Source organism: Vipera berus, assembly GCF_964194415.1.
Source record: "Vipera berus genome assembly, chromosome: 3".
Classification (NCBI taxonomy): Eukaryota; Metazoa; Chordata; class Lepidosauria; order Squamata; family Viperidae; genus Vipera; species Vipera berus.
Window position 1 is genome coordinate 56,311,702 of NC_138204.1, and position 27,130 is coordinate 56,338,831.

Sequence of the window (27,130 nt, forward strand, 5' to 3'; positions counted from 1 at the left end):
TGTAGAGCAAGGGTTCCTAACCGGGGATGCTAGATGATATTCCAGGGGTTGCGAAAACTTGGGTTTAGAACAGCAACAACAATAATAATAACAACAATTATAATAAACTTGGGACCTTGGAGGTCTTCTAGTCCAACCCCCTACTCAGGCAGGAAACCTATACCATTTCAGACAAATGGCTGTCCAATCTCTTCTTAAAAACTTCCAGTGTTGGAGCATTCACCGCTTCTGGCGGCAGGTTGTTCCACTGATTAATTGTTCTGTCAGAAAATTTCTCCTTAGTTCTAGGTTGCTTCTCTCTTTGGTTAGTTTCCATCCATTGCTTCTTGGCTTGCCTTCAGGTGCTTTGGAGAATAGCTTCACTCCCTCTTCCTTGTGGCAGCCCCTGAGATATTGGAACACTATCATGTCACCACTCGTCCTTCTCTTCATTAAACTAGAGACATACCCAATTCCAGCAATCGTTCCTTATATGTTTTAGCCTCCAGTCCCCTGATCATCTTTGTTGCTCTTCTCTGTACTCTTTCTAGAGTCTCAACATTTTTACATCGTGGTGACCAAAACTGGATGCAGTATTCCAAGTGTGGCCTTACCAAGGCATTGTAAAGTGGTATTAACACTTCACGTGATCTTGATTCTATGACTGTTAATGCAGCCTAGCACTGTGTGGACTTTTTTGGCAGCTGCAGTACATTGCTGGCTCTTATTTAAGTGATTGTCCACTAGGACTCTAAGATCCCTCTCACAGTTGCTACTATTGAGCAAGGTACCACCTATACTATAGCTGTGTATTTGGGTTTTCTTGCCTAAATGTAGAACTTTTTTTTCACCATTGAATTTCATTTTGTTAGATAGCGACCAATGTTCAAATCTGTCAAGATCCTTCTGTATTTTAAGCCTATCTTCTGGAGTGTTGGCTATTCCTGTCAGCTTGGTGTCGTCTGCAAATTTGATGAGTTCCCCATCTATCCCCTCATCCAAATCATTGATGAAGATGTTGAAGAACACTGGGCCCAGAACAAAGCCCTGGGGCACCCCACTACACACTTCCCTCCATGTAGATGCAGTTTCATTGCAGTGCCACACAATAAATACGGCCGGTCAGCCAGCTACGAATCCATCAGGGGGTGATGCTGTCTAATCCACATTTTTTTATTATCAAGTAGTAGGTTGTGGTCTACTTTATCACATGCCTTATTGAAGTCCAAGTAAATTAAATCCACAGCATTCCTCTGGCCCACTACTTTTGTCACCTGGTCAAAGAATGCAGTAAGATATGTCTGGCATGATCTGTTTTTGACAAACCCGTGTTGGCTTTTGGTAATGACTTTGCCTCTAGGTGTTCGTTGATTTCGCTGCTTGATTATCTTTTCCAAGATTTTCCCAGGTATCGAGGTCAGGCTGATAGGCCAGTTCCTTCAGAACCTTGGGGTGAAATCCATCTAGTCCTGGTGATTTAAAATCATCTAGGGTGGACAGGTGCTCACTTACCATTTTCTTGCCTATCTTAACGTGTTTTTAATCTGTTTTTTACAGTAGTGTTTTTAATAGGTTTGACTGGTTTTTCCCTTTTTGTAAATACGGATGCAAAAAATGAGTGGAGTAGTTCTGCTTTCTCCCTGTTGCTTAGTGTATATGCATAACCAGATATTACTTTTGTAAGGGGTGTGAGAATATCTCAGAAGCGTCCTAGGGGTGCAGGGTATAGAAAAGGTTGGGAACTGCTGGTGTAGAGAGATGTTCTTCATGATGATGTGCACCTAACCTGCTCCTTCAGATCTTCCATCAATTGGTACTATAACTGTGTCCATCCACTTTGCTGCTTGTCGTTCTCTTCTCTTTCTTTCCACCTTTCCCATCCACACTAGAGCCTTTTTTCTTTCCCATCCACATTTGAGCCTTTTTCAGAGAGACACGATGTAATGGGTCCGAAATGTGACAATTTGATCTTGGTCATTTGTACCTTGAGTGAAAACTCTGGCTTGATTTATCCAATGATCCTTTTATCCTGCTTTTTCTTCAAAGGAACCAAATACAGTAACGATAAACGACAAGACGGGGGAAAAAAGAACCAGAGAGTAACGAACACGTTGAGGGGGGAAAATAAAAAAAAAACATGTGACGTTAATACATACTAAAATAAAAGCATATGACGACAATCAGGACTTTTGTCCAAACCTCCCCCTACTTATTAAAGGCTCATCTCACCATTGTACCAAGCGCCATTTTATTCCCCCCAGACAGAGGGTGGAAGAGAAAAACACCCTCCGCCTGAAACTACAACTCCTTCAATTATCGCCCTTGCCCTAATTCGTTATCGCGCCGATCAGACTTAGAACTACAATTCCCATGAGCCAACGCAATGAGGCTGGCAAGGACCCGCCGGCAGGGGTGACCTTAGTGCCTGAACGGAAGGGCGATTTAACTGCCCGGCAGACGGCGTTTGATATGGACAACCCTGTTAGCGCGCGAGGACCCCATTCTCTTTCTCCATTTGGTTCTTCCTCCGATCGCCCGGCCCAACTGTCAGTCAAGTAGTCGGGCTGCGCGACCAAGGGAGGTGGCGGCGGCGGTGGTGCTTACCGCCTCGGGCAGGGAGACCGACCCGCTAAACTGCAGAGTGGAGGGATCGGCCAGGGAGGAGGAGCAGACGGGCAGGCAGGCAGGCAGGCAGGCAGACGCCTATCTTTCAGCTGTGCGATGGACCGGTACTCCTTCCGCCATTAAAGACAGAAGGGCAGGCGGACGGAAAGATTTCTTCCCTCCCTTAAGAAAATTAGGGATTGTTATCGGTTTCCCTTTGATTCGTCCTCGCCGCCAGGACGTTTAATTCAGGACCTTTAATTCACCCGGTGGGGGATATCTCCCCGCTTTCCTTTTGACTGAGCAGAGACAGGTATATATATATAAAAAAAACCCTGCCCATTCACTCCCTTGGACCCGCCGGGGACGCACAGACTTGCCCCTCCTCCTATTGCAGACGAGCTGATCGGCGCCCCCCTCCCCACTCGCCCCGCGAGTCATTGGGGAAGAATCGGGAAAGCGGCTCAACTCCGGGCTGAGCCATGCGCCCAACCTCTCGGCGCAGACAGACGAAAGGTCGCCCTCTCCTCTGAAAGAGACCGACCGCCGGCCCTGCAGAGGCGCCCGTTTCTTTTCTCCGCGCTCCCCGCCGTCCTCTCCCAACGATGCCGCTGCCCCGCTGTAGCTGAGAGCCCAGGGCGAAGAGAGGACCAGGCTCCGGGCTTGGGAGTGTCGGGGGGCGGGGGGGGCACCATGGAGCGCCGAGGGGAGCCTGCTTTCCACCTCCAGCAAAACCTGGAATTCAACGTGGAGAACGTGGAGAAGGTGAGAGCGGTGCTGCCAGGTTGGGGATCAGAGGTTGATTCCACCTGCTGGGTGCGGTTTGGGGTGTGTGTGTGTGTGTGTGTGTGTGTGCCCCTCGGGTGGAGTGGAGGAGAGTTTCCGATTCTCCCCTGGGCTTTCTGCCACACGCGTTTTTTTGGTTTTTTGTTTTTTTCCTCTCCAGTTACTGTAGACATGCCCTTCTCCTAGTCAGCAGGCCAGCTGTTTCATCTTCATCTTCTTCAGGACAACTTGGCATGGTCTTCTTCTGCATTTTCTTTACAGTAGTGTGACCCCTAAAATCCACTGGGGCCATTCCACTTGGAATAAGTGGTGGTCTTGGTTCTTTTGTTAGAATATTCGAGCCTTCCCATTTATCACTTCCCAATTATTTATTAGTTTATTTATTTATTAATTTAATTTGTATACCGCCCTTCTCCCGAAGGACTCAGGGCGATTTTAAGGATGAATCTGACAGGCAAAGGAAATTACTCTATGGCTGCTACTGCCTTAAGAGAAGCGAAGCTTTGTCCTGTCTATATTCCTAGAATATAGCCTGTCCGCTCCTTCCAGCCCAGCATATGTCAGCAAACTCTTTGTTCTTCAAGAGTTTCAGGGATACAATTCCTCTGGTTGTAGAAAACACAGCTATTTAGAAAGATTTAGAAATCTGGAAGGTAAACATTTTTCTGATAGAAAAAATAAGCAGGGTTCTTTTGTTGCTGCTTTATCCTTCTTGTATGGTATTACCTGTATCTTGTCACATGCATTTTTTTCCTAAGTCACAGCAGTCATTTCACTAGTAGTGAAGTATGATGCTGGTTTGATGACATCAATGTGAACCTGGGTGTGTCTGTCACTTTGGTTCGGGGCAGTAACTGATACATTTGACAAGTTCCTATGGATGTTTTTTTCTGTATCATTCACTGTGCTTTGTTTACATTAAAACTATTGATAATTGAATTTATTGAGGTGGTACTTTGAAAGTCATATCAAAAAATATTGGCCTTAAAACTGCAGTTTCTTATTTTTATATGTGAAACGCATGTGGCTAGTTGTAACTGAAATAAAGGAAGCACTGCAGCATGATTTCTGCAAGAGAACAGAAAGATTTGATAAAAGACCCAAACATTACATTTATCTATACTCTGATGTTATATCTCTGAAAGATCCTATTTTTGCTCTGTGCATTACTACGAGTCATGTTAGAATGGAGAGAACATGGCTTCAGTAATTTGAAGTTACTCATTAGTAGATGGCAAAAGTGTAGACAATTCTACACTATTTGATCTTTCTGAAAGGCAGTTTCATGATTCCTGATTCAGTAAGAACTACAGGTAGTCCTTGACTTATAACCGTTCATTTAGTGACCACTCAAAATTACAGTGTCACTGAAAAAAAGTGACTTATGACTACTTTTCACACTTATGACCATTGCAGCATCCCCGTGGTCATGTAATCAAAATCTGGATACCTGGGCAATTGGTTCTACTTATGACGGTTGCAGTGGCCTGAGTCATGTGATCCTCTTTTGTGATCTTTTGACAAGCAAAGACAAGGGGGAAGCCAGATTCACTTAACAACCCTGTTATTAATTTAACAACTGCAGCGATTCACTTAACTGTGGGAAGAAAGGTCATATAATGGGGCAAAAATTGCTTAAATTTTCAGCAACAGAAATTTTGTTCTCAATTGTAAGTTGAGGACTACCGGTATATAGTGTCACTGTTAAACAGATTAGTCCGGAGTAACTGCCATCTTATTTCTAATATGATGTTCTTATCTACATTTCTCTGTGATGCTTTTCTTGAAACAAATCTAATTTTATAAAATCATAATTGTAATTAATATTTTATTGATTTTACAAATGTTCAGAAAAATAATCTTGTAAGGCAGACTTTCCCTAGAATGGCTTATTTAAAATTACCTACTGAATTCATGATTGAAGTGAAATTGATCAAGGAACCCATTCTAATCAAAACTAATTATTATACTATTATTAATAGCACCTGAGTGAAAATAGATGCCTATATACCATATGCTGCGATGACTAGGTTATAAAATGAATATTAAGAAGAAAGTGGAAAAGAAGTATTGTAGAATTGATAGTAGGATATACTTAAGGCCCATCACAACTTGTGAAACAATACAGTATATGAAGAGATAATAGATGAAACTTGCCAAAGATATGTTGCCCTAATTAGCTTTCTTCAGCTTACCTAGAGAATGACAGGAATTATATAGTTCTGCATAACTAGAAGATATCGAATTGAAGAAGGTTAATTTTTACAATACTTTGTCTACCAAAGAACCTGAAATGGAAATAGATATGCCTATTTGTCAACAATTAAATTCTGTGTTTACAAATATTAGCAGGCTGATATCTTTTCTGTGATTATGCTCCAAGTAGAAAAGGATAGGAATGGGGACTAATAAAAACATGGCATTAAATAGATATAGAATTAAAATGAGAATCCCAGTCTTTGAATTATAAAACTAATTCCTAGGCTTTATGACTGTCATAAATATAGAATCATTAATGACTGTTAATGTCTGAATGGAAGTGGAGATGGGGTGCTTTAATACATTTCTGAGGGCTCGAGAAACATCCTTTTCCCATATTTAGGACAATCATGTATAGTTTGCACAGTTGAGGTACAGTTTTCTTTAAAAAAAAATCAGGATGCAGATAAATAAAATGCAGATGGAAATTGGGCTTTCATTTAAATAAAATCCATCTCATGTCTTTGTTAGCTTTGAAAAATATTCTGCATTCTACCTGAACAATTTGGGCAGATTTAATTCGAGCAACTTTAATCTATCTGCCTTTAATACCCATTGTATTCCCAGCAGCTTTAAAGTAGCTACTCCCTATTGTACAATACCCTGCATTGTTTTATTGTGTTGTTCAGGCCTTAGGAGCTCACTAGTAAGATTTTTTTATTCCTTTTGTTTTCAAGCAATACCCAAGTATTGTCTTTTCACCAAGTTACAAACTGTAGTTGGAAACCACCTAGTTTGATTCCCTTTTGATTTTGATAGGGATATGATCAGATGACAGATGCCTAGCTTGAACCTTGAAACTCTGTTACTACATTCTGCCATTTGCACAGGGCATATAAATTAAAGATTCTGGCATTCTGCAAGTTTATGTGGTAGGCAGAACGGGCTTCTGTGGCCTAATCTGCTCCTGGGTAACGCTGCTTCATCATTTCCCCTGGAGAGAAGGCATAGGCAGTTCTTTTGTGTGCATTGACAATACAACAAATGTTGACATCAGGAAAGGTCAGGACACTCCAGGGGGTGATTAGCCCTATAAGTGGTGGGGGAAGTAGATATGTAGAAGTTATAGTGATGGGGTATTCCAGAATAGCTTCTCCTCTAGCTTGAAGTGGCCACAGCAGTCTCTGAAATACCTTTTGGTTCCTCCCACATTCCCCCCTCCCAGTTCTGTCCCAAATGGGTTTTTGCCTTACTGTCTAGCATTGCCTAGTATCAAGCTTTCCTCTGAAACACAGCTTGCACCATAAGGGCAACAGTTGGGTAACCAGTTGTGGAAAAATGTGAGCCCTTTCTGCAGGGAACTGTGAGATATATAGTAGGCTGAATTCAATGCCCAGTTTGTACTGCAGAGAGCATTAGGGAATTGGGGTCAAGATACAAGTCTTCCTAGCAAATCCTGCTGAATCTGCCATTTGTCTGTTTTCAACTTGAGTCTTCCTTGCTGTATGCAGAAAGTGATGCTCTGTGAGAACCATTTCAGATGCCTTAAGAGGCTTCTTTTCTTCTGTTCTTTGTGGGTATTCTTGTAATTTTGTTTCAACATGAATCTAGGGCTTCTAGCATAGAAAGTGTTGCAGTTTGGGAAATTTAACCAGTTGAGACCATATTTGCCTTGAGATGTTAAGAGTAGGGCTAACTAGATTTTGAACTAGCTTCTCATTTTTGTTTTCACTGTATTAAGTATTTAGACTAATTAAGTTCAAGTAATAGGATGGAAGAAATGCCACTAAAAAGACACAGCTTTATTTTAACAGTGTCTATATTTGATGTTGGTAAATAATATTTTGGTTCATTTATTATTATTTGAATTACAGTTGTCTTCTGGCTGAGAGGGCAGCATTGTGTATTGGACATAGAGTAGATTTAGGGGAAAGAAGTAATCCAGTAGATTTACTGACTTGCACTTGTTAGGGAAAATTTCAGGGAAGGATCACCCAACAGTGATATGATTTATGACATTATAGCTGCAATTCCAGTGTATAAGGACGTTAGAAATGTGAACAACATGAGTGGACATTTTCTCATGCTTGGTGGATGTCTAAAAAAAGCTTTAAAAATGAATTCAAAATACATATTTTGTACAGATGATTTTAAAGATTAATATTTAATTGAAGCCAGACCTTTTCCATTTAGGATTGATGGATAAATAATTATAAAAAAACGATGGAAGATTATTTCAATAGGATTACTGTGGTGAGATTACTATATGTACAAAGATGGAAAGACTTGGCACTACCTTCCATGAAGGAATGGTTGGTAAAATTGACAAAATTTACTGAGGTGGACAAACTGACTTATTTGATGAGTGAAAAGACAATATTACATTTGATTTATGGTTTGATGATTGGAGTAGATAGCTTATAAAAAGAAGAGAGTCATAATGTAACTTTAGAGAGAAAGGTTAAGATATATTGTACTTATCACTGCTATGAAGAATATTTTTACTACTTCTATTCTCTTATTGCACTTTTAACTTTTTCTGTTATTTCTTTTTCTATATTTATATGACATCAGAGCCTCAATTTCAGTACATATTGTTGAGTATGTCTGAACAATACTCAGAACATCTTATTTCCCTATTTTATTAAAATTGGAAGCTATCCATCCCTGTAACTACGGTATAGGCCAAACATATCTTAAGACACAGAAATCCATTATTTCATAAACATATTAGATAGTAATTTAGGGAACACATTCGTTAAGCTTTGAATTGATCCCATTTTATAAGCTGAACATAGTTAATTTTCTTGCAAAAATAGTTCTGTGCAATATCTTAGCACAAAATTCCAAGATATTACATGTATTCTGTGATAGTCTTGGGCTGGAATTGCTATTTCTTTCAGTACTTTTTTCAGTAAATTTCTAGTATGTGTTTTAGATCAGCAACTGTGCAGAAATTAATTAGGGCTTATCTTCTCTTGAGCCTATAGATCAGGGGTCCCCGACCCCCCAGTCCGTGGACTGGCACCTGTCCATGGCATGCCAGAAATGAGTCCACAGAAACAAGTGAAGCCCTATCCATGGGATGCTGGCAGCACATGAAACCATGTCCCCTCTGGTCTGTGGAAAAACCTCTCTCCATGGAACCTGGTGCCCAAAAATTCGGGGGCTGCTGCTGTAGATGGGAGCATATGTAGATTCTTGTAGTGCTTTGTAATAAAAGTCTTGTATTGTCAAGAATACCCTTTTTAATTCTATAAGCAGTGAAACATTTCACCCCAATCACAGCTCAATTAAAGTAGGTTTTTTAAAACTTAGAAATGGCATGAGATATCTTCTGCTTGTTGCAGGCTAGGGAATATTTTGGGCACTTGGATAAAATGTCATCCTTTATATTCACTTTCCCCTCCATATAATTGACATTGTAGAACTAAATTGAACTGAAAGTTTGGGAAATTCCAACTAAATTCAGCAGCAGGGAGAAAAATTACATTTTTTCTTCTCTTAATATTTTAGCTGAAAATGGTGCAGGCCTTGGTGCTGGCCCAAACAACACATATCTCTGCTTCAAGATGATTCTTCCTTTTCCGATTCTTCTTTCTTAAATCTTTGATTTTAAAGCTTTTCAATCCTTCTTATTTTTTATGAGCATATACGTGTAGCAATGTATGAATTTCTGAGTTGAGGGCTAGAAAATCTAAAGAATTGACATTTATGCTGTAACTGTAAATAAAGGAGGTTGGTTTCCATCACTTCTAATTTATGGTATTGAGTTTTAGGACTAGATGATGTGACAGCTGAGATGGTTGCCTTTAGAACAATGTACTGGGGAATAAAATATAAGTGAATCTTCTTTTTTGACTCTAACAATATGGCTATTAATTTATTGTTGCCAAAATATTCTGGAAGGATTTTTCCATATACTGTAATTGGGGCATATTTTGTGCCTTGCTTCCCTGAGACTTAGAAAAGGTTAAGGTTATTTTATTTCAAATAAAAATGTGAGTTCGTAAATATTAGACTTTCCAACATGGTCTTGGCAGTAAATCATAGATCTTCTGACAATTCTTGGCTCAACTCATTTCTTTAGCTTGAATTGGCTTAAAACTCCTGAACAGGGTTTGCCTTGGTTAAAATCTTTATTGCTGATAAAGATGAAGCTATGCACAATAGTTAATTGCTTATTGTTAAAGCAAAGTTTTGCTTATATTCTCAAAGGTTTAAATTGAGACTTCTTTTCATCCTTCCAAATAAACAGATGTTTAGTGCAGTGTTTGGTGGTCTTAAAGCCATGGGATTGTTGTATTTTCATATAATGGCCATTTCTGACCTGGGTTCTACTGGTTGCACACCTGAACCAATACACTAAAGAATGCCAGAATGTGTAGAAACTGACAGAACAATTCACTTTTTTAACTAAAAGTCCAGTGTCCATTTTCTTGTGAGCTATGGCTGAGTTACGACCTAATGCAAAGCTACTCTTGAAATGGGACTACTAGGACCAAAATATAAGCAGATTTTCTGCCAACAGTTCTAGCATAAGTACATACTAAAATTATTTTAAAATGAAATCCATAGCACTAGTAAGATCTTTTAGAAATAGGATGCTGAACAATTTCAGCAAAGGAAGCTACTGCTTATTTATTGCTTTGTCCTGCTCGGGGTGCATTGTATTCATAAATATCTGAAATACATCGTTAGTGGCATGTGAATTGTTTTCTTGGTACTATGTTTAATAGAGGTTTTTTTGTTCTGTTTTGTTCCTTGGTTCTTGTATTACCAGATGTTGGTGTTTTTGGATAATAGGCCTTTTATTCCTTAAATCACAATGAAGATTGTATTAAACAGATTGGTCTCATGGTAAGAGCTGTCTCTGAAATTTTAGTGCAGTCTCAGATAGTTGCTCTAGTCTATTCATTTAAAAACATACTGATATTTTAACGTTAAAAAAAGTTAGCTGGAAATAATTGTTCTTTGAGATTTTTTTAAAAAATCAGAATTTAAAACATAAGATTAAAAAAGTGAGCTATTGTGGTGTTTTAGTGGCTTTGAGGATAATACTGTTCTCAAATTAATGCTTCCAAAAAATGTTTGATCTATGTTGGATAAAAGACCTGGCATGAAAAATAGCCAATCAGGACAAGGGAAATTCCCTAAGTAGGGTATTTTTAAATCAAATCTTTATTACAAGCATAGCCAGAATGTATAGCATATATAGAAATACATATACCCATGTACTAAAATCTGTAAATATAAATAAACATAAAATATAATAAATATGGTAATAGTAATGATAATAAAGGGACGCTGTGGCTCAGTGGGTTAGGACGCTGAGCTTGTTGATCAAAAGGTCGGCAGTTTGGCGGTCGAATCCCGAGTGCCGTGTAACATAGTGAGCGCCTGTTACTCGTCCCAGCTTCTGCCAACCTAGCAGTTCGAAAGCACGTAAAAATGCAAGTAGAAAAATAGCGACCACTACAGTGGGAAGGTAACAGCGTTCCGTGCGCCTTTGGCGTCTAGTCATGCCGGCCACATGACCACGGAGACGTCCTCGGAGAAGCGCTGGCTCTTCAGCTTTGAAACAGAGATGAGCACCGGCCCCTAGAGTCGGAAACGACTAGCACGCATGTGCGGGGGAAACTTTACCTTTTACCTTAATGATAATAAATAAATAATATAGAAATAATATGGGTATTAATACAAGGATTAGGACTTCTGGTGAAGACATGGTGCACTGAAGACATTCCTGAAGAAGTAGGGATGACATTGTAGCTGAAATTGATGGGCAGATGCCTGGGCTGCCAAAATCTCTCTGGAAAAAAAAGATCCTGAGACAGTGACAGACACTCCAGACAGTGACTCCTCATAAGAAGATGGCAGGAACTGATGTTTTTGTGATCTATTTGTGAGTTGGGCAACTGGGAATCAAGGATTCCATTAATGCTCACTGGCATAATCTAGCCTTTAAGAAGATAAGGTTGGACTGATCTTCATTTCTTTAATCACTTTGAAATAAACTTTTTATTGCTTTTTAAATATTGAGAACCTCTGGAATGGCAAATTTCATGGTATTCACTGGATGAGTTTCCTTCAATTCTTTACTAAAGTAGTTTTGAAGTACGAGTTAAGGATTTTATTATTTTTTAATTAATAACAAAAGGGTGATTAGAATATTGGTTTTAGGATGTTATAAAGGAATTTTAAAGGTCTCTTTAAAATCTCTTTATTCGGAGCGACTGAATGGAGTTGAGTGCTTACTGGCTGGATGCCCTTCCTGATGCCTATGTAGAATTTGCAGCAGATATTTTCTCTTTGTACCTAAGAGAGAAATAACCTGTCACTGCCTAGGGTTGAACTCTCAACCTTCTAAGTGGGAGGCGAGCATCTTCACTTCTGTGCCACCATGCCACTCATCCAGATGGACTTAATAATAATATGAAACTGAACATAAGAATCCTTCTTGTGGGAAAGTTTTTTCATTCAGAAAAATGTGATAAAATGGAACTTAAAGGTGGACATTAGAGGGGCACCAGAAAGAAATATTAAATATAGAAATGAAACTGGCTGTAATGAAATATGAGAATGATGTTGGAAGATGGAAATGATCAGATAAAAGGGAGAGGAGCCTGCAACTGATTAGTGGGCAGAGAAAGAAACTTTTAAAGGAACCACCCTAACTTATCAAGAGGTAAACAGATATAGCAGGAGATGTGTACTTTCAGACTTACAAGATTCTGTTAATGTAGTCTTACAATAAATAGAATTGGTTCATCTTGCTTTGTTTCCTGTTTGATCTACTTGGGAGACTGACACTGGCTGATGTACTAAAAAGGACATACAAATAGTAGACCAGAAGAGTGTCTTAGATAACCTTTCTATATTGGATTTACAAAAGGGATTTGTTAATGTTGTCAGAAGAGACAAAGAAACAATGACAAATCAAATGGTTGGACACTATATGAAGGGACTAAAGATTACAATTTTTGAGAGAATAGGAAGGAATGTAAAGTTGGTTTATTTGACCAAAGTTAAAATAGATAAGTTGCTCATTTTTAATGGAATTTTTGTGACCAGGACTGGATTGTGGTGTTTTAAAGTTTTGTTTAAAGATACAGTTTATATATAATGGGATAGAAAAATGTTTGAGATTCCCTGAAACGATATTAACAGAGGATCGTGTAGCTCAGGGACAGCAGGGCATTTTTAATAACATCCTTTCATTGAAGTATTTTTTTTAATCTGTCCTTTCATTCAGCATCATTGGAAGAACTTGCTTTGTATCATCATGTGATAATATCTTTAATGATTACTCCATGCTATTCATAATTTTAAATATACTGACTTTCTTCTCTTATTTTTTTAAATCTAAAAAGCCCCCAGTTGTAACTTTATTATAATGAAGTTGATCTAGCCATAGAAAATTTTGCCTGCCCTTCAATATTTTTCAGCTGCTATTCTTTTTTAGAGTATGGCAATGCCATAGAAAACTAATATAATAATATTGCAGATCTATTTTTTATTCTGTCCAATATAAAATGAACATTTGGGTAGCAGTTGCTCATTGGTCCTATATTTTTATCAAATTAAGTATCACAATATCAAGATCCCTTTTCTGATCAGTCACCAGGGTTCAAATTTTACGATCATAAATGTATGTCAGCCCTCCAAAATAGATCAAACTTAAAAACCAAACACGCACGAGCTACTACTACTTTTACTATAAGGTTATAATAAAAGAAAATGCAAGTTTGAAAAGGCTTCCCTTCTCTTCGCTTTATCTCCATGAGAACTTTGAGAAACATTTTCTCAAATTGCATTTCTGCCCCAGAGTTAGATTTATTTTGACCGTTGTCTTGATTCCTGTTCTTCTTCCTGTGCCACAAGATTATTCCTTCTGTCCGATTACATTGTGAGGTTTGCATTTTTGAACCCAACAGATACAATTGCATACTTGCTTATACTGATTTATATTTATAGTGCCAAGTTCCTCAATATGAGGAAAAGTTCATAGAATCATAGAATTGGAAAGAGCCATTTAGAAAGTCCAATATTTTTGAAGTCTTTTTCCCCCTTTTAATCACTCTAATTATATCAGGGTTATCAGCAAACTTGAGTACCTCACAGTTTACCAAAAGAAGAAAAGCACTGATGTTAATGCCAGTTTGGGGGAGAGGGGGAATCCTACTGTTTACTTCATTCAATTGAAAGAGTTATACATTTATTTATGTTATTTGTTCTGAAATCAGTTACTCATTTAATACTTTTCTTATACTACAGTTGTTAAGGTTTGGAATATATTTGAAGATAGCACTGATTGTTGACCAATGTGTCTTGACAGCTTGGCATAGACACATAATGTAAGGGTTTGTGGATAGTAAGCTAAAATGCATGGAGGAAAGGTATCTATATTAGCCCCAGATAAGATTTCGATTGTAACAGGATTTATTTATGGTAACTGTTACAATTACTGCAGAACAAGGGCATTGCTCAGCGCTCTTTCTCCCTCCTTTCCAATCGTCTGTAGCCTGCGTGCCATAGTGAAGAGGTCTAGGACTTTGCCTGAATGAGAAGATGATGCTTCTGTTGCTATGGTTCCCGTTGCTTGGTGGCAATTGGCTGCCGAGAAAATCATAACGCTGGGTCAGTGAGGCAAGGTAGGAAAGTGACCCAGAATGCTTTTCACTGCAAAGACAGTAGCAACAAAGCTATGCATGGTCTGTTGGGGATAATGGGTAAATTGTTGGGCTAGGAAGCTATGCTTTGTGTCTGAGTAGTGTCTGTTATCAGGTTCATTTCAGTGTACTGAACTAGTTCCAGCTATACTGTGTCTTAAATATATATGTGAAGAGTTATCCAAACTCTTAAAACAATATGTGGTGTTTATCCAGTGCAATCTGCTTGATTTTTGAGGGGAAAAAAATCTATCCTGTGTTTTTGAATTCTGAGTAAAGCTTCAGGTAACAAGAACATTACCCAACAGCTGAGGTCTTAATCTATCGTACGTTTAGTATTCAGAAGGTTAATGCTGTCCCAGTGGTATTTGTGTGCAGAAGAAACCTCACCCTGTTGCTTAGAGAATCTGCCTTGTGTGCTGTGTTGCTATAAGATATAATGTTACATGCTTACTGTCTCTGCCCTTGGTCCAAGAATAGCACAATATTACAGACCTCCTATGACTCCCCGTTGTGTATCCATCTCCTAAGTCAAAGGACTGAACACAGGGAATCCTTGTCAGGCTAAATCCATAAAGCTGATGTGATAATTGTATAGCATTTATTATTAGTGGTAACATACTACTGTTGCTAGTTCTATGGTGGCCTTGCTTCCCTATTAAAATGTAAAGGAATGTTAAGGCTATCAGCTTAGAAACATATATATTATAGATTTGAGCATTGCAGAATATGGGGTCTACGGGCAGCGATATAAATTTGAAAATAAAAATAAATTACTATTGCTTCCTACTTTGTTTAAATGACGAGGAAGCATGGGAGAAATGCAGTCATTGAGCATCAGCACATATATGTCAGGATACTCATTTTGTTTTGTATCACTTTCAATTTTGAATTTCATCTACCTTTTTATCTGGTCTGAAGGTGCCATTCTGGAATCTTGCAGAATTGTTTTTGAATCACAGTAAATAATTTGTTGTTTGTTTATTTATTCAAATTATATAGCCACCCATCTTGCACAAGTGACTCTGGGTGAAAACAGAAATAAAAACATAAATTTAATCATAACAACAGAAAACAAAAATAGACATAAATAAAGTATGATGGTCAAGACCATCAACAATAACAATATCTCATAGTTTATTAAATTCCTGACCCACATGTCTGGAAGAACAGCCTTGAGGGCCTTCTGAAATCCACCAGTGTCAGGACTAATTGTGTCATCTCTGTTTACCTGTATTATTATTATTATTATTTATTAAATTTATATACCGCCCTTCTCCCGAGGGACTCAGGGCGGTGAACAGGGCACATATAAATAGCAAATACAAAAATTAAAAAGAGAATTAAATAATCGCCCAGTAAAACAATGCAGTATAAAAACCCATTAAGAACCCTAAAATCCCCCCATCAGGCCAGGCCAGCTTGTTCGAATAAGTGGGTCTTCAGACCGCGTTGGAAGGAGCGAAGGTCCGGTGCCGTCCGGAGCTCGACCGGCAGCTGGTTCCATAAAGCCGGAGCGCATACATTAATATTAAATAATATTAAATAGTGATCCAGTTTTGCTTTTTACATCTGGTTTTATTCTTTGGAGACTTTATTATTACCTAAGTAGTTAAAACCTGTATCTGACTACTAGTTCTTTATTTATAGGGGCTCGCTATGGAAATAAATTACACATACACACACACAAACACACAATATATGTATGTATGTATGTATGTATGTATGTAAGTAATACGGTGTGGTATGGTATATTATGGTATTGTATATGTATGTGTGTATGTACAGGTAGTCCTCAACGTACAACTACGAGGCCAAATTTTCTGTTGCTAAGCAGGGCAGTTAAGTGAGTTTTGCCCCATTTTAAAACCTTTTTTTGCCACAGTTGTTAAGTGAATTGCTACAGTTATTAAGTGACTCATGTATTCGTTAAGCGAATCTGGCTTCCCCATATTGACTTTGCTTGTCAGAGGCCAACTGGGAAGGTTACAGATGGTGATCTCATGTCTCTAGGAGGGTGCAGCTGTCATAAATAGATGTCATTTGCCAAATTTTGATTGCGTGTCCATGGGGATGCTGCAACAGTCATAAATGTGAAAAACAGTCATAAGTCATTTTTTTCAGTGCTATTCTAACTTCAAACAGTCACTAAACAAACGGTTGTAAGTTAAGGACTACCTGTATGTATCTCCTGAAGGGTGTCAGACTGTTTTTTCACGTGGACCTGAGAGAGAAAAGATTATTTTATGTCATTGAATGAAATGTTGCATTTAGTTGAAAAAGCTTAATTTTTCAGATTTTCCATAGTGATAGTGATATGTCTACTGCATTGTAGTTTGTGCTTAACCATTGTAAAACAGGTTGATTTGAAAATGGAGATAAAATGGATAGGAGAGATATCTAAAGTTTAAACTTTATAATTCATTATGAAGAAAAAAAATTAAGGCAAGGGGGGGTAGGTGTTCAGCATCTCTTCCCCTTATTTTTTCCCTCCCTTTGCCACTCACCTCTCTTCTTGTGCCCTCTTTCCCCATTTTGTTACAAACCTCCTTTATTTGGTTCAATATCAATTTCCTTTTCCCCCCCAGTATATATCAAATTGTAACAAGTATTTTCCACTCCAGATTATGGTTTTCCACAGTAAGTAATCTCATGTAGCCAAGTTTCTTCTGAGAATCTGAACTTTTTTAGATGTCCTTGCTTATATAAATCATTGGTGTTTACATTATTTTCTGATTACAACAATATGCCCCCTCTACCGATGCAAAGATGAAAGAACAAAGATGGGATCTGTGTTGTAAAATTGAACTTTTATTCAAAATTTATCTGAAGCCTGGTCAACAGAAACAAGTCTCTAGACAACTGTCCTATTGAGCCCCTTATCCCATGGAGATGTTTTATGTTTTGGGTTTCATTCATTACCATCCTAGGTTGTTTGAGAATGTATAAAATGCTGAATCATTTATCGTTTCCTGCTTTTTAGGCCCTGCACCAGCTATATTACGACCCCAACATTGAAAACAAGAACCTGGCCCAGAAATGGCTGATGCAAGCTCAAGTATCACCACAAGCTTGGCACTTCAGCTGGTTGCTTCTTGATATGGACAAGGTGCCTGAGATCCAATACTTTGGGGCCAGTGCCCTCCACATTAAGATTTCACGCTACTGGAATGACATCCCTGCTGACCAGTATGAGAGCCTTAAATCACAGCTCTTCAGTCACATAACTCGTTTTGCTAGTGGTTCCAAAATTGTGCTGACCCGCCTTTGTGTGGCATTGGCTTCACTAGCACTGAACATGATGCCAGAGGCTTGGCCATGTGCTATCGCTGACATGGTACGCATGTTTCAGGCAGAGGACTCTAATGTAGATGGGCGAGCACGCTGCCTTGCACTACTGGAACTACTGACAGTGCTGCCCGAGGAATTCCAAACCAGTCGTCTGCCTCAGTACCGTAAGGGGCAGGTACGTAGTGTCTTGTCACAGGAGTGCACATCTGTGTTCCCTCTGCTAGAACAATTGTTGCAACAGCAAGACTCTCCTGGTTTCATTAAACAGAAGGTGCTGAAGTGTTTCTCCAGTTGGGTGCAATTAGAGATTCCTCTGATGGAATGTGAGAACTTGATCCAAGCATCTTTCACTTCTCTGCATGATCCGGAACTCTTCGACATTGCTGTGGAGGCTATTGTCAATGCCATTTCCCAGCCTGATGCTCAGAGGTAAGTATAGTTTCACATTATGAGCCAGTTATGGTTTTAAAAGTTTACAACCCTAGATATAAACTACGGTATTTATTTCCATACGGAGTGATCCAGTCTGATATTTTATTAACAGAGCTTTCTTCAGTCATCCTAATTTCATTGCAAAAAGTGTGTGTACAGTCTGTTTTCATTGCAAAAAGTGTGTGTACATTCTTGTATCATTCTTGAACAAAGAATGCAAGCAAGTGAATCCAATACATGAAGTTTTTAAATGTTCTTGAAAATGAAATCTTGGTAAGAATAAAGAATTTTATTTGAGCAACCCTCAAATAAAGCAAGCGTTATCTTCTTTGTCACCTTTCTTTTCTTTAAACAGTATTTTATAAAAAAAACTAGCGCCTTTATTTAAGTGAGAAGTATCAGTAATTAGTTTCCTCTGAAACAGATTTAACTACTAAGCATCAAAAACACACCACAGCTATAGTTAATCCATAAGATTACCTGTTCCTTGTTTTTTGATAGGAGCACTATCATTATATAACCTCCAGCAAGGTTTACTGCTGGTTTGATCTCTGTTTTTATAAAGATTTTTAACTTATACCTATGGTATAGTATTTGCAAGTATTACTGCTTGAAGTTTTTTGCTTTGAACAATGTGGGAAAAATTTAGAAAACACTGGAAGAGGTCAGATATTATTTGAAAAAAGGAATTATTCAGTTTGTCTTTGCTTAGGTTCACTATTGTCCATAATTCAGTAATCCATTTAGGAAGATATATGAATTGTATTAATAGAGTAATTGAGAATTATGTCCATTTCAAAATATGAACATGGTTAATGAGATTTCATCTGTTGTGATTATAATTGTGGTTTTATGAGAAAATATAATATGCAACTAGGAACAATTGGAAGATTTAATCAGCAGATGAGACTGGGTATAGATACTCCTCGACTTACAATCAGAATTGATTCTGGAATTATGGTAGTAGGTTGTTGTATGTTAAGTCGAGGTATTATATGACAGGATTCAAAGTTATGTCCGTTTTTTAGAAGGGTCATTAGCAAATGCCATGGTCATTAAGCAAACCAGCAGTGTTAAATCCATTTTCATCAATGGGCATATTTTGCCGCAAACTAAAAGTAAATGCCAGAAACTGTCAAAAACGGCACAAGCTTAAGGCATGTGACTGCAGGTCACTGCAAATGGCTATAAGGGTGAATGTTGCCAAGCTCCTAAAATGTGACTATGGGACCATAGAGACGGTTTAAGTGTGTGCACACCCTTCTAGCTCCAAAAACAGGTCGTAGGTAGCTCTGCAGAAGTCTATCGTAACTTCAAATGGTGTTAAAGCAACTGTTGTAAGTCGAGGACTACCTATATAATTTTCTTCCTGTCTTTTCACTTTTTCTCCTTTTCCCCTGTCTATGTTTCTTTATAACAGAGACAAAGTACTTGAGTAGAAACCTTGATCAAAATATGTTCTTGAAGAAACTGGGGCTGTGATTCCTCAGTGGACTTAACTGTTATTGATGACAGATATTTTACATTTGGACATGTATAGTATATTCAACCTAGAGAGGAAAATTATAGGGAACATAATATTAGTGAATAAGTATCTAAAAGGGTGGCAGAGTAAGTAACTACTTACTGCTTAGAAGAAATGTTGGATTCCACTTGCCAGACTTAGTTGGACTTGAGGAAGTATCATATCTCAAAAGTGAAGCACTGCAAAACTATGGGAGCCAATTACATTAGTTTATAGCCCACTTTTGTTTAGAAAGCTCGGGATGACAAATATGATTCCTCCTGAACTTTAGAGTTCAGGAGGAATCATATTTGTCATCCTGAGCTTTCTAAACAAAAGTGGGCTATAAACTAATGTAATTACTGAAAACTCCACATAGGATATCACCTGTTTAAAAGTAAAAAATTTGCTCCCCCTCCAGGATCTGGTGATAGTGAAAGTCATGTAAAATCTCATCATGGGGCTATGAAATAATATAAGTCTATTTCTCTCTTTCATTTTGAAAGCTTAAGAGAAGGTAAACTGTATATACTGTTCTATTAGATTAATTAACAAAGATGTATGGAAGAAATGATCCAGGCTTGCTTAACTCTTTATTCTTTCTGATTTATGTTTAAATTGAATTGCCAGTGGTTGGAAAAAGATTTAGTTCAGTTAACTTGTCTGTGTATTAGTCAGTCTTTTCCACTATTTTTAAAGTGTACTTTCGAGTTCCCTTTGTCTTCTCGTAATATAGTAATGCTGGTTTCATTTGAATTGCTCCTTAGACATATATATATATAGTCTTGTTCCTTTCTAACCCTCTGTAACCCATACGTACAGCCTTTTCATCTCCCAAACTTCTGTATTACACCTAGCTTTTAAATTCCAATTACCTGATTATTATTATTATTATTTTTAGCCTGTGGGCTTGTTTCACACCAAAATGTGATATTCTACAAAATGTTCAGTGTAAAGCAAGATGGAGATGGGCCCTGATTTTTGAAAGCTGTTAAAACAAATTGTGGAGGTATTTGGCTTATTCTTTCAGTGCAGAGTCCAGCTGTATGGATAATAAGAGGAAACAGAAAGCTTTTGAATTGTTCAGTGCTAGAAGCATAGTAGCATGGATATGGTCTTTCACCTGTAACTGTGGACTATAGGTAGAGGTAGAGACTCTGAGGTAGAATCAGGTGGGCAAGTTCAGAATAAGCCTATCTCCTCATAGTCTGCCTCAGTAGCCAGGAAACTGACAATTGGCTGATTAGTCATCAGCATAGCATCTCCCTTCTTTCCCTTGAGGCCATCCCTTACTCTTCCTCTCCATTTCCTCTGTGCTTGTTGTCATAGTTACAGTCACTTATTGGCAGCAATAGGAAGATTGACAGGCAAGAAATTACTTGCATGGTTCTGGAATACTTCAGTGCACTGTGAAATGCTAGCTATTTGGATGCCTCAGAAAAGTATTGTGTGAACATTTATTTTTGATTTGAGGAAATTAATGTTCATAGATTGTAACTCTCAAATTCTCCCATCCATAGATTCTTCTGCTTAAACAATGAAGGAGGAAGTGGACAGGATCATGAGGAGGCTGAGCACCACCACATGTTTATTGGACCCGTGCCCTTCCTGGCTGGTCTATGCAGCCCGGGAGAGGACACGCAGCTGGTTCCAGGCAGTTATATCGGCTTCTCTGAGTGAGGGTAGCTTCCCCGCCGTCTTGAAAGAGGCGGTGGTGAGGCCTCTCCTCAAGAAGCCTGTCTTGGACCCAGCTGTATTGAACAACTTTCGTCCTGTCTCCAACCTTCGCTTTCTTGTGAAGGTTGTTGAGAGTGTGGTGGCACATCAGCTCCCTCTGGTCCTGGATGAAGCGGATTATCTGGACCCGTACCAATCGGGTTTCAGGCCCGGGTACAGCACGGAGACGGCATTGGTCGCGCTGGTGAATGATCTCTGGAGGGCTCGGGACAGGGGGCATTCCTCTGTTCTGGTCCTGTTAGACCTCTCAGCGGCTTTCGATACCATCGACCATGGTATCTTGCTGCGGCGTCTCAGGGGATTGGGAGTGGGAGGCACGGTTTTACAGTGGTTCTCCTCCTATCTCCAGGGACGTTCGCAGTCGGTGTTGGCAGGAGGGCAGAGGTCGACCGCGAGGTCTCTCATTTGTGGAGTTCCTCAGGGGTCGGTCCTCTCGCCTCTCCTGTTCAACATCTATATGAAACCGCTGGGTGAGATCATTCGTGGTTTTGGAGTTGGGTATCATCAGTATGCTGATGATACCCAGCTTTTCCTTTCGACCCCAAACCACCCCAGTGATGCCCTCAACGTGATGTCCCGTTGCCTGGAGGCGGTTCGGGTCTGGATGGGGAGGAACAGACTTCAACTCAACCCCGACAAGACCGAGTGGCTTTGCATACCTTCATCCCGGGTTTATTCGGACATTCCACCTCTTACTATGGGGGGTGAATTATTACCCCCCGTAGATAGGGCTCGCAACTTGGGAGTCCTCCTAGATTCACGGCTCACCCTGGAAGACCATATAGGAGCTGTGACTAGGGGGGCTTTCGCCCAGGTTCGCCTGGTGCGCCAGTTGCGGCCCTATCTAAGCCGGGATGATTTATGCACGGTCACTCATGCGCTCGTGACCTCTCGACTTGACTACTGCAACGCTCTCTACATGGGGCTGCCCTTGAGGACCACCCGGAAGCTCCAACTGGTACAGAATGCAGCCGCGAGAGTTGTGTTGGGAGTCTCCCGATACTCCCACGTTACACCTCTGCTCCATGAGCTGCATTGGTTACCGGTTGCCTTCCGGGTGAGATTCAAGGTATTAGTAATGGTATTCAAAGCCCTCCATGGCAGGGGGCCGGAGTACCTGAGGGAACACCTGCTGCCGGCATCGACTTCCCTCCGCCCTGTGCGTTCCCACAGAGAGGGCCTCCTCAGGGTGCCACCGGTCAGAGAATGTCGACTGGTGGCCCCCAGGGGGAGATCCTTCTCTGTGGGCGCCCCGGAGCTATGGAATCAGCTCCCGGTTGAGCTCCGGACGGCGCCCGACCTTCGCTCCTTTCGCCGCGAGCTAAAAACATACTTTTTTGAACAAGCTGGCCTGGCCTGATGGGGGGGTCGGGGGCTATTTATTAGGTTTTAAATATCTATTTTAGTATGTGAGCATTTATTTAATTTAGTTTTAACTTTTGTAATTTGTATTTTTATTCTTGCCCTGTTCACCGCCCTGAGTCCTGCGGGAGAAGGGCGGTATAGAAATATTATTAAAATAAATAAAAATAAATAAAATGAATATCATACATTTTCAAATATTTATTCCATTTCACCCATAACAGATTAAAATGTGGGGTCTTAAGAATAGCAGAATTATACCAAAGGTTTAAGCTTTCTTCTGAAGCTTGACTCAAGTTCTTTCCTGCATATCAGGCTTATTTTAAAATAAAATCACAACTTTTCTAAAGTCTGTTGCGTGCAGCAATCAACTATATGAATAAAGCCAGAAAATTCCAGAAAAGTAATCACATTTAAGCTGTTTAATTTATGCAAATCAGGCCTTAGGTATGGTGTCACTTTAAAGACATGGCTGCTGCTATGAGTGTGATGGTTGGGAGCCAAAATGTAGTGATGCCAAGTGATTTTGAAAATGGTAAATTCCCCATATCCTTGAAGCTGATTTTGGGTAAATTAAAAGCTTGATCGAAAAAAACCTCTTGTGGTGAACTGATTAAGATGTTCGCCTAGCATCAGGAAGTCTTGGACTCAAATCACCTTCAGCAATGGACGTTTATTGGATGACTGGGCCATTCATTCACTCTTAGCCCAACCTCTTTCAGAGGATTGTTGTGGGGGGAAAAATGAGAGCATTCTGTATTCCTCCTTGAGTTTCTGATCAAAAGGCAGGCTATAAACCTAATCAATCAATAATGAAGCATTAATATTGACATTTTGGGAGGAAAAATGATCTTAGAAAAAGAAATACTAATTTAACAATCTGGTTCCTTGGTTAGTGTCAGGTGTCTGCACAAGTCAGAGATCACATTCCTGGGTGTGAAGTGGGCAGGTTCATGTATTAAATTATATGTTAACCCTTTTCCCTGCCTGAGAAAGGCAGGGCTAGATGAATCAAAAGTTGGAATTAAGATTGCTGGAAGAAATATCAACAACCTAAGATACGCAGATGATACCACTCTAATGGCAGAAAGTGAAGAAGAACTAAAGAGCCTCTTGTTGCAGGTGAAGAAGGAGAGTGCAAAAGTTGGGTTGAAACTTAACATTAAGAAAACCAAGATCATGGCATCTGGCCCTCTCAATTCCTGGCAAATAGATGGGGAAGAAATGGAGGTAGTGACAGATTTTATTTTCCTGGGCTCCAAGATCACTGCAGATGGGGACTGTAGCCAAGAAATTAAAAGACGCTTGCTCCTGGGGAGGAAAGCCATGGCAAATCTAGACAGCACACTAAAAAGCAGAGACATCACCCTGTCAACAAAAGTGCGTATAGTCAAGGCTATGGTCTTCCCAGTTGCAATGTATGGCAGTGAAAGCTGGACCATAAGAAAGGCTGAACGCCAAAGAATTGAGGCCTTTGAACTGTGGTGCTGGAGAAGACTCCTGCGAGTCCCTTGGACCGCAAGGCGATCAAACCGGTCAGTCCTAGAGGAGATCAATCCTGACTGCTCTTTAGAAGGCCAGATCCTGAAGCTAAAACTCAAGTACTTTGGCCACCTAATGAGAAGGAAGGACTCACTGGAGAAGAGCCTAATGCTGGGAAAGATCGAGGGCAATAGAAGAAGGGGACGACAGAGAATGAGGTGGCTGGATGGAGTCACTGAAGCAGTAGGCGTGAGCTTAAATGGACTCCAGAAGATGGTAGAGGACAGGAAGGCCTGGAGGAATGTTGTCCATAGGGTCGCGATGGGTCGGACACGACTTCGCAGCTAACAACAACAACAACCCTTTTCCCCCTCATTATTGTTTGCATAATGGCAGAGTCAGTCATGAAAGCATTTCTTACTTAAGGGGATAGAAAGTAAATAAATTGTACAATATTGATCTCTACCTATGTGCAGTATACCCACACACTTAAGTTATGATGAGAATGATGGAGGGAGAGTGTATACTTGTTGACTATTATGGGAACAGTATTGTTTATTCCAGATAAACATTTGAACCAGTACATTGAAAACATTTCTAAGCTGTTTCCAACCTCATACTGTGGATTCTGTAATTCATGTAAAACAGTCAGCAATTAAAGACACTGATTCTGAAAATGTGTCCTGGGAAAAATCAAATAAAATATAAATTGAGGCTAACATATCAATCCTGCATTAGTGGAAATGAAAATGCATTGAGTAGCATTGAGTGAAAAAAGGCAACACAAGGCAAGTCTTCTTTGATTAGTGGGTGTGGCCCAATTCTGGATCACTGTCCCACTTTACATCAGATGTTAGTAACGAGGACTTAGAGAAAAACTTTTGAAGTTTACAATGTCTTCCATGGTCCTTAAGCATTTTCATCATTTTACCATATTATTTTTAATCTCTGTTGCAGGGCTTTTCAACCTTTTCACTCATTGTGCCACTTTTAGGATATGGCAACATCCGAGTACCACCAGTCGCCTAACAAGGTGTCAAAAACCTGATGACCCCCCCAAAAAAGGGAAAAAAGTGATGAAGTACAGGTAGTCCTCAACTTACAACAGTTCGAAAAAAGTGCCTCCCAAGCCACAGCCGAGCAAGACGCCTGCCTGCCCACCCGGCGGCGCTCTTCCTCCTGTCTGAGGTTTTCATTGTTGTAAGCATTTCTGTTGAGGATTGGCAGCGGGGGTGGGGTGGGGGTGGGTTGTTTGGTTTTTATTCCCCCCATCTGCTGGGTGGTTGCAGCAGGTTTTGGTCACTTCACATGGCCCTGGGACACTGTGACCGTCATAAATATGAATTAGTTGCCAAGCATCTGAATGTAAATCACAAGACCCTGGACATGCTGCAACATTCCAGCTGATCGGCGCTTCTTCTGGGCTCAGCAGAAGTGCCAGGATTGGTGCTGCTCTCCAGCTGATTGGTGCTTCTTCAGGGCTCAGCAGAAGCACCAGGATCAGCACCGAGCTCCAGCCGGAGCCTCGCACTGATTCTGGCGCTTCCGCTGAGCCCTGACAGCCCTGCAGCTCCAGCCGTCTCTCACTCAGGCTTGTGCGGTGCTGCCACCGGTTCAGCTCATTCCCCTCCCCCGCTACCACTTTTCTAGAATGGTCGCGTACCACCTGCCAGGTGCCAATGTACCATAGGTGATACCTGCACTGGTTGAAAAGCCCTGCTCTATTGGACAATATTTCCCTCCCCCCACAGTGCATAGAAACTTGTTACATCCTTGGACAGAATGAAAATAGCCTCTTTGGTAAACTCAAGAATCTGGCCTTGCTACATTATTTACATATCTGAGGGAAGGGCAACCATGATATTTAGAGCATTTATTTGATTTATATCTTGCCTTTATTACCTTATAAATAACTCTAGCAGCAAACATACATAATTTTATTTATTTGTATTCCGCATTTACAGGTGGTCTTCGACTTACAACAGTTCATTCAAAGTTACACTGCCACTGAAAAAGTGATTTATGACCATTTTTCACACTTAACGACCATAGCAGCATCACCAGCATCATGTGATCAAAAATTCATATGCTTGGCAACTGACTCATTTATGACATTTTCAGTGTCCCAGGGTCATATGATCACCTTTTGCAACCTTCTGACAAATAAAGTCAATGGAGAAGCCAGATTCACTTAACAACTGTATTACTAGCTTAACGACTGCAGTGATTCACTTAACAATTGTGGCAAGAACGGTCATAAAATGAGGCAAAATTCACTTAACAAATGTCTCACCTAGCAACAGAAATTTTGGACACCATTGTGGTCGTAAGACAAAGACTACCTGTATTATTTTTACAAATAACTCAAGGTGGCGAACATATAGAACACGTTCTCCTTCTCCTATTTTCCCCAGAACGACAACCCTGTAAGGTGGGTTGGGCTGAGAAAGGGTGACTGACCCAAGGTCACCCAGCTGACTTTCATGCATAAGGCGGGACTAGAACTCGGTCTCCTTAACCATTACACCTAATACATCATTCTCCAAATGAAAGACCAGTTGCTTTGAGCTTGCATGAATAGACTTCGTTAAGTTATACTTACGAAGATGAAGTGATTTAAATATTTTTCTCACATATATTGATTTTATTGATTTGAAATAGTCTCCTCCTGCAATTAACCAGCTTAATGCATAGCTATCTGATTTAGATGGCTTAACATAGTTGTATAAGTTGAGCCCTTAATATCCTATAAAAGTTTAGATGTGATTTTCAGTGATTTTCCAAAAATTATTACTGAGCACCAAATTTTGTTTAACATGCTTGAAGGGGAAAATATAGAAAAATGTGGAAAGTAAACATATTAACTGCATTTAATTTATTAAATAGAACTTTCATTCATCATACAGAAAAACTAACGTATTTCTGCATTGCAGCCCTAGGAAGTTACTGCAAGGCTAAATACAGTCTTGGTTCCAAAGATTTGCATACACTTGGTTTAAACGAATAAAAGAAATTGATGTTCAAAAATCTCAGCAGCTAGCAATACCTAGCCGTCTGTGTCTGGAAGCTAAGAAATGTAAGT

At 39.7% G+C, this 27,130-nt stretch overlaps 1 protein-coding gene across 2 annotated transcripts in view; it reads left to right on the forward strand.

Annotated features, from left to right (window-relative positions):
* The first annotated feature begins 2,591 nt into the window (after nucleotides 1-2,591).
* The window catches only part of IPO13 (importin 13), a 67,336-nt gene continuing 42,797 nt past the window's right edge, over nucleotides 2,592-27,130 (forward strand). For both annotated transcript variants that reach the window (XM_081324938.1, XM_081324939.1), the window contains exons 1-2: nucleotides 2,592-3,348; nucleotides 17,224-17,960. In XM_081324938.1, the coding sequence (XP_081181064.1) occupies nucleotides 3,277-3,348; nucleotides 17,224-17,960 (809 nt within the window). In that variant the 5' untranslated portion in view covers nucleotides 2,592-3,276. The remainder of the gene's footprint in view (nucleotides 3,349-17,223; nucleotides 17,961-27,130) is intronic.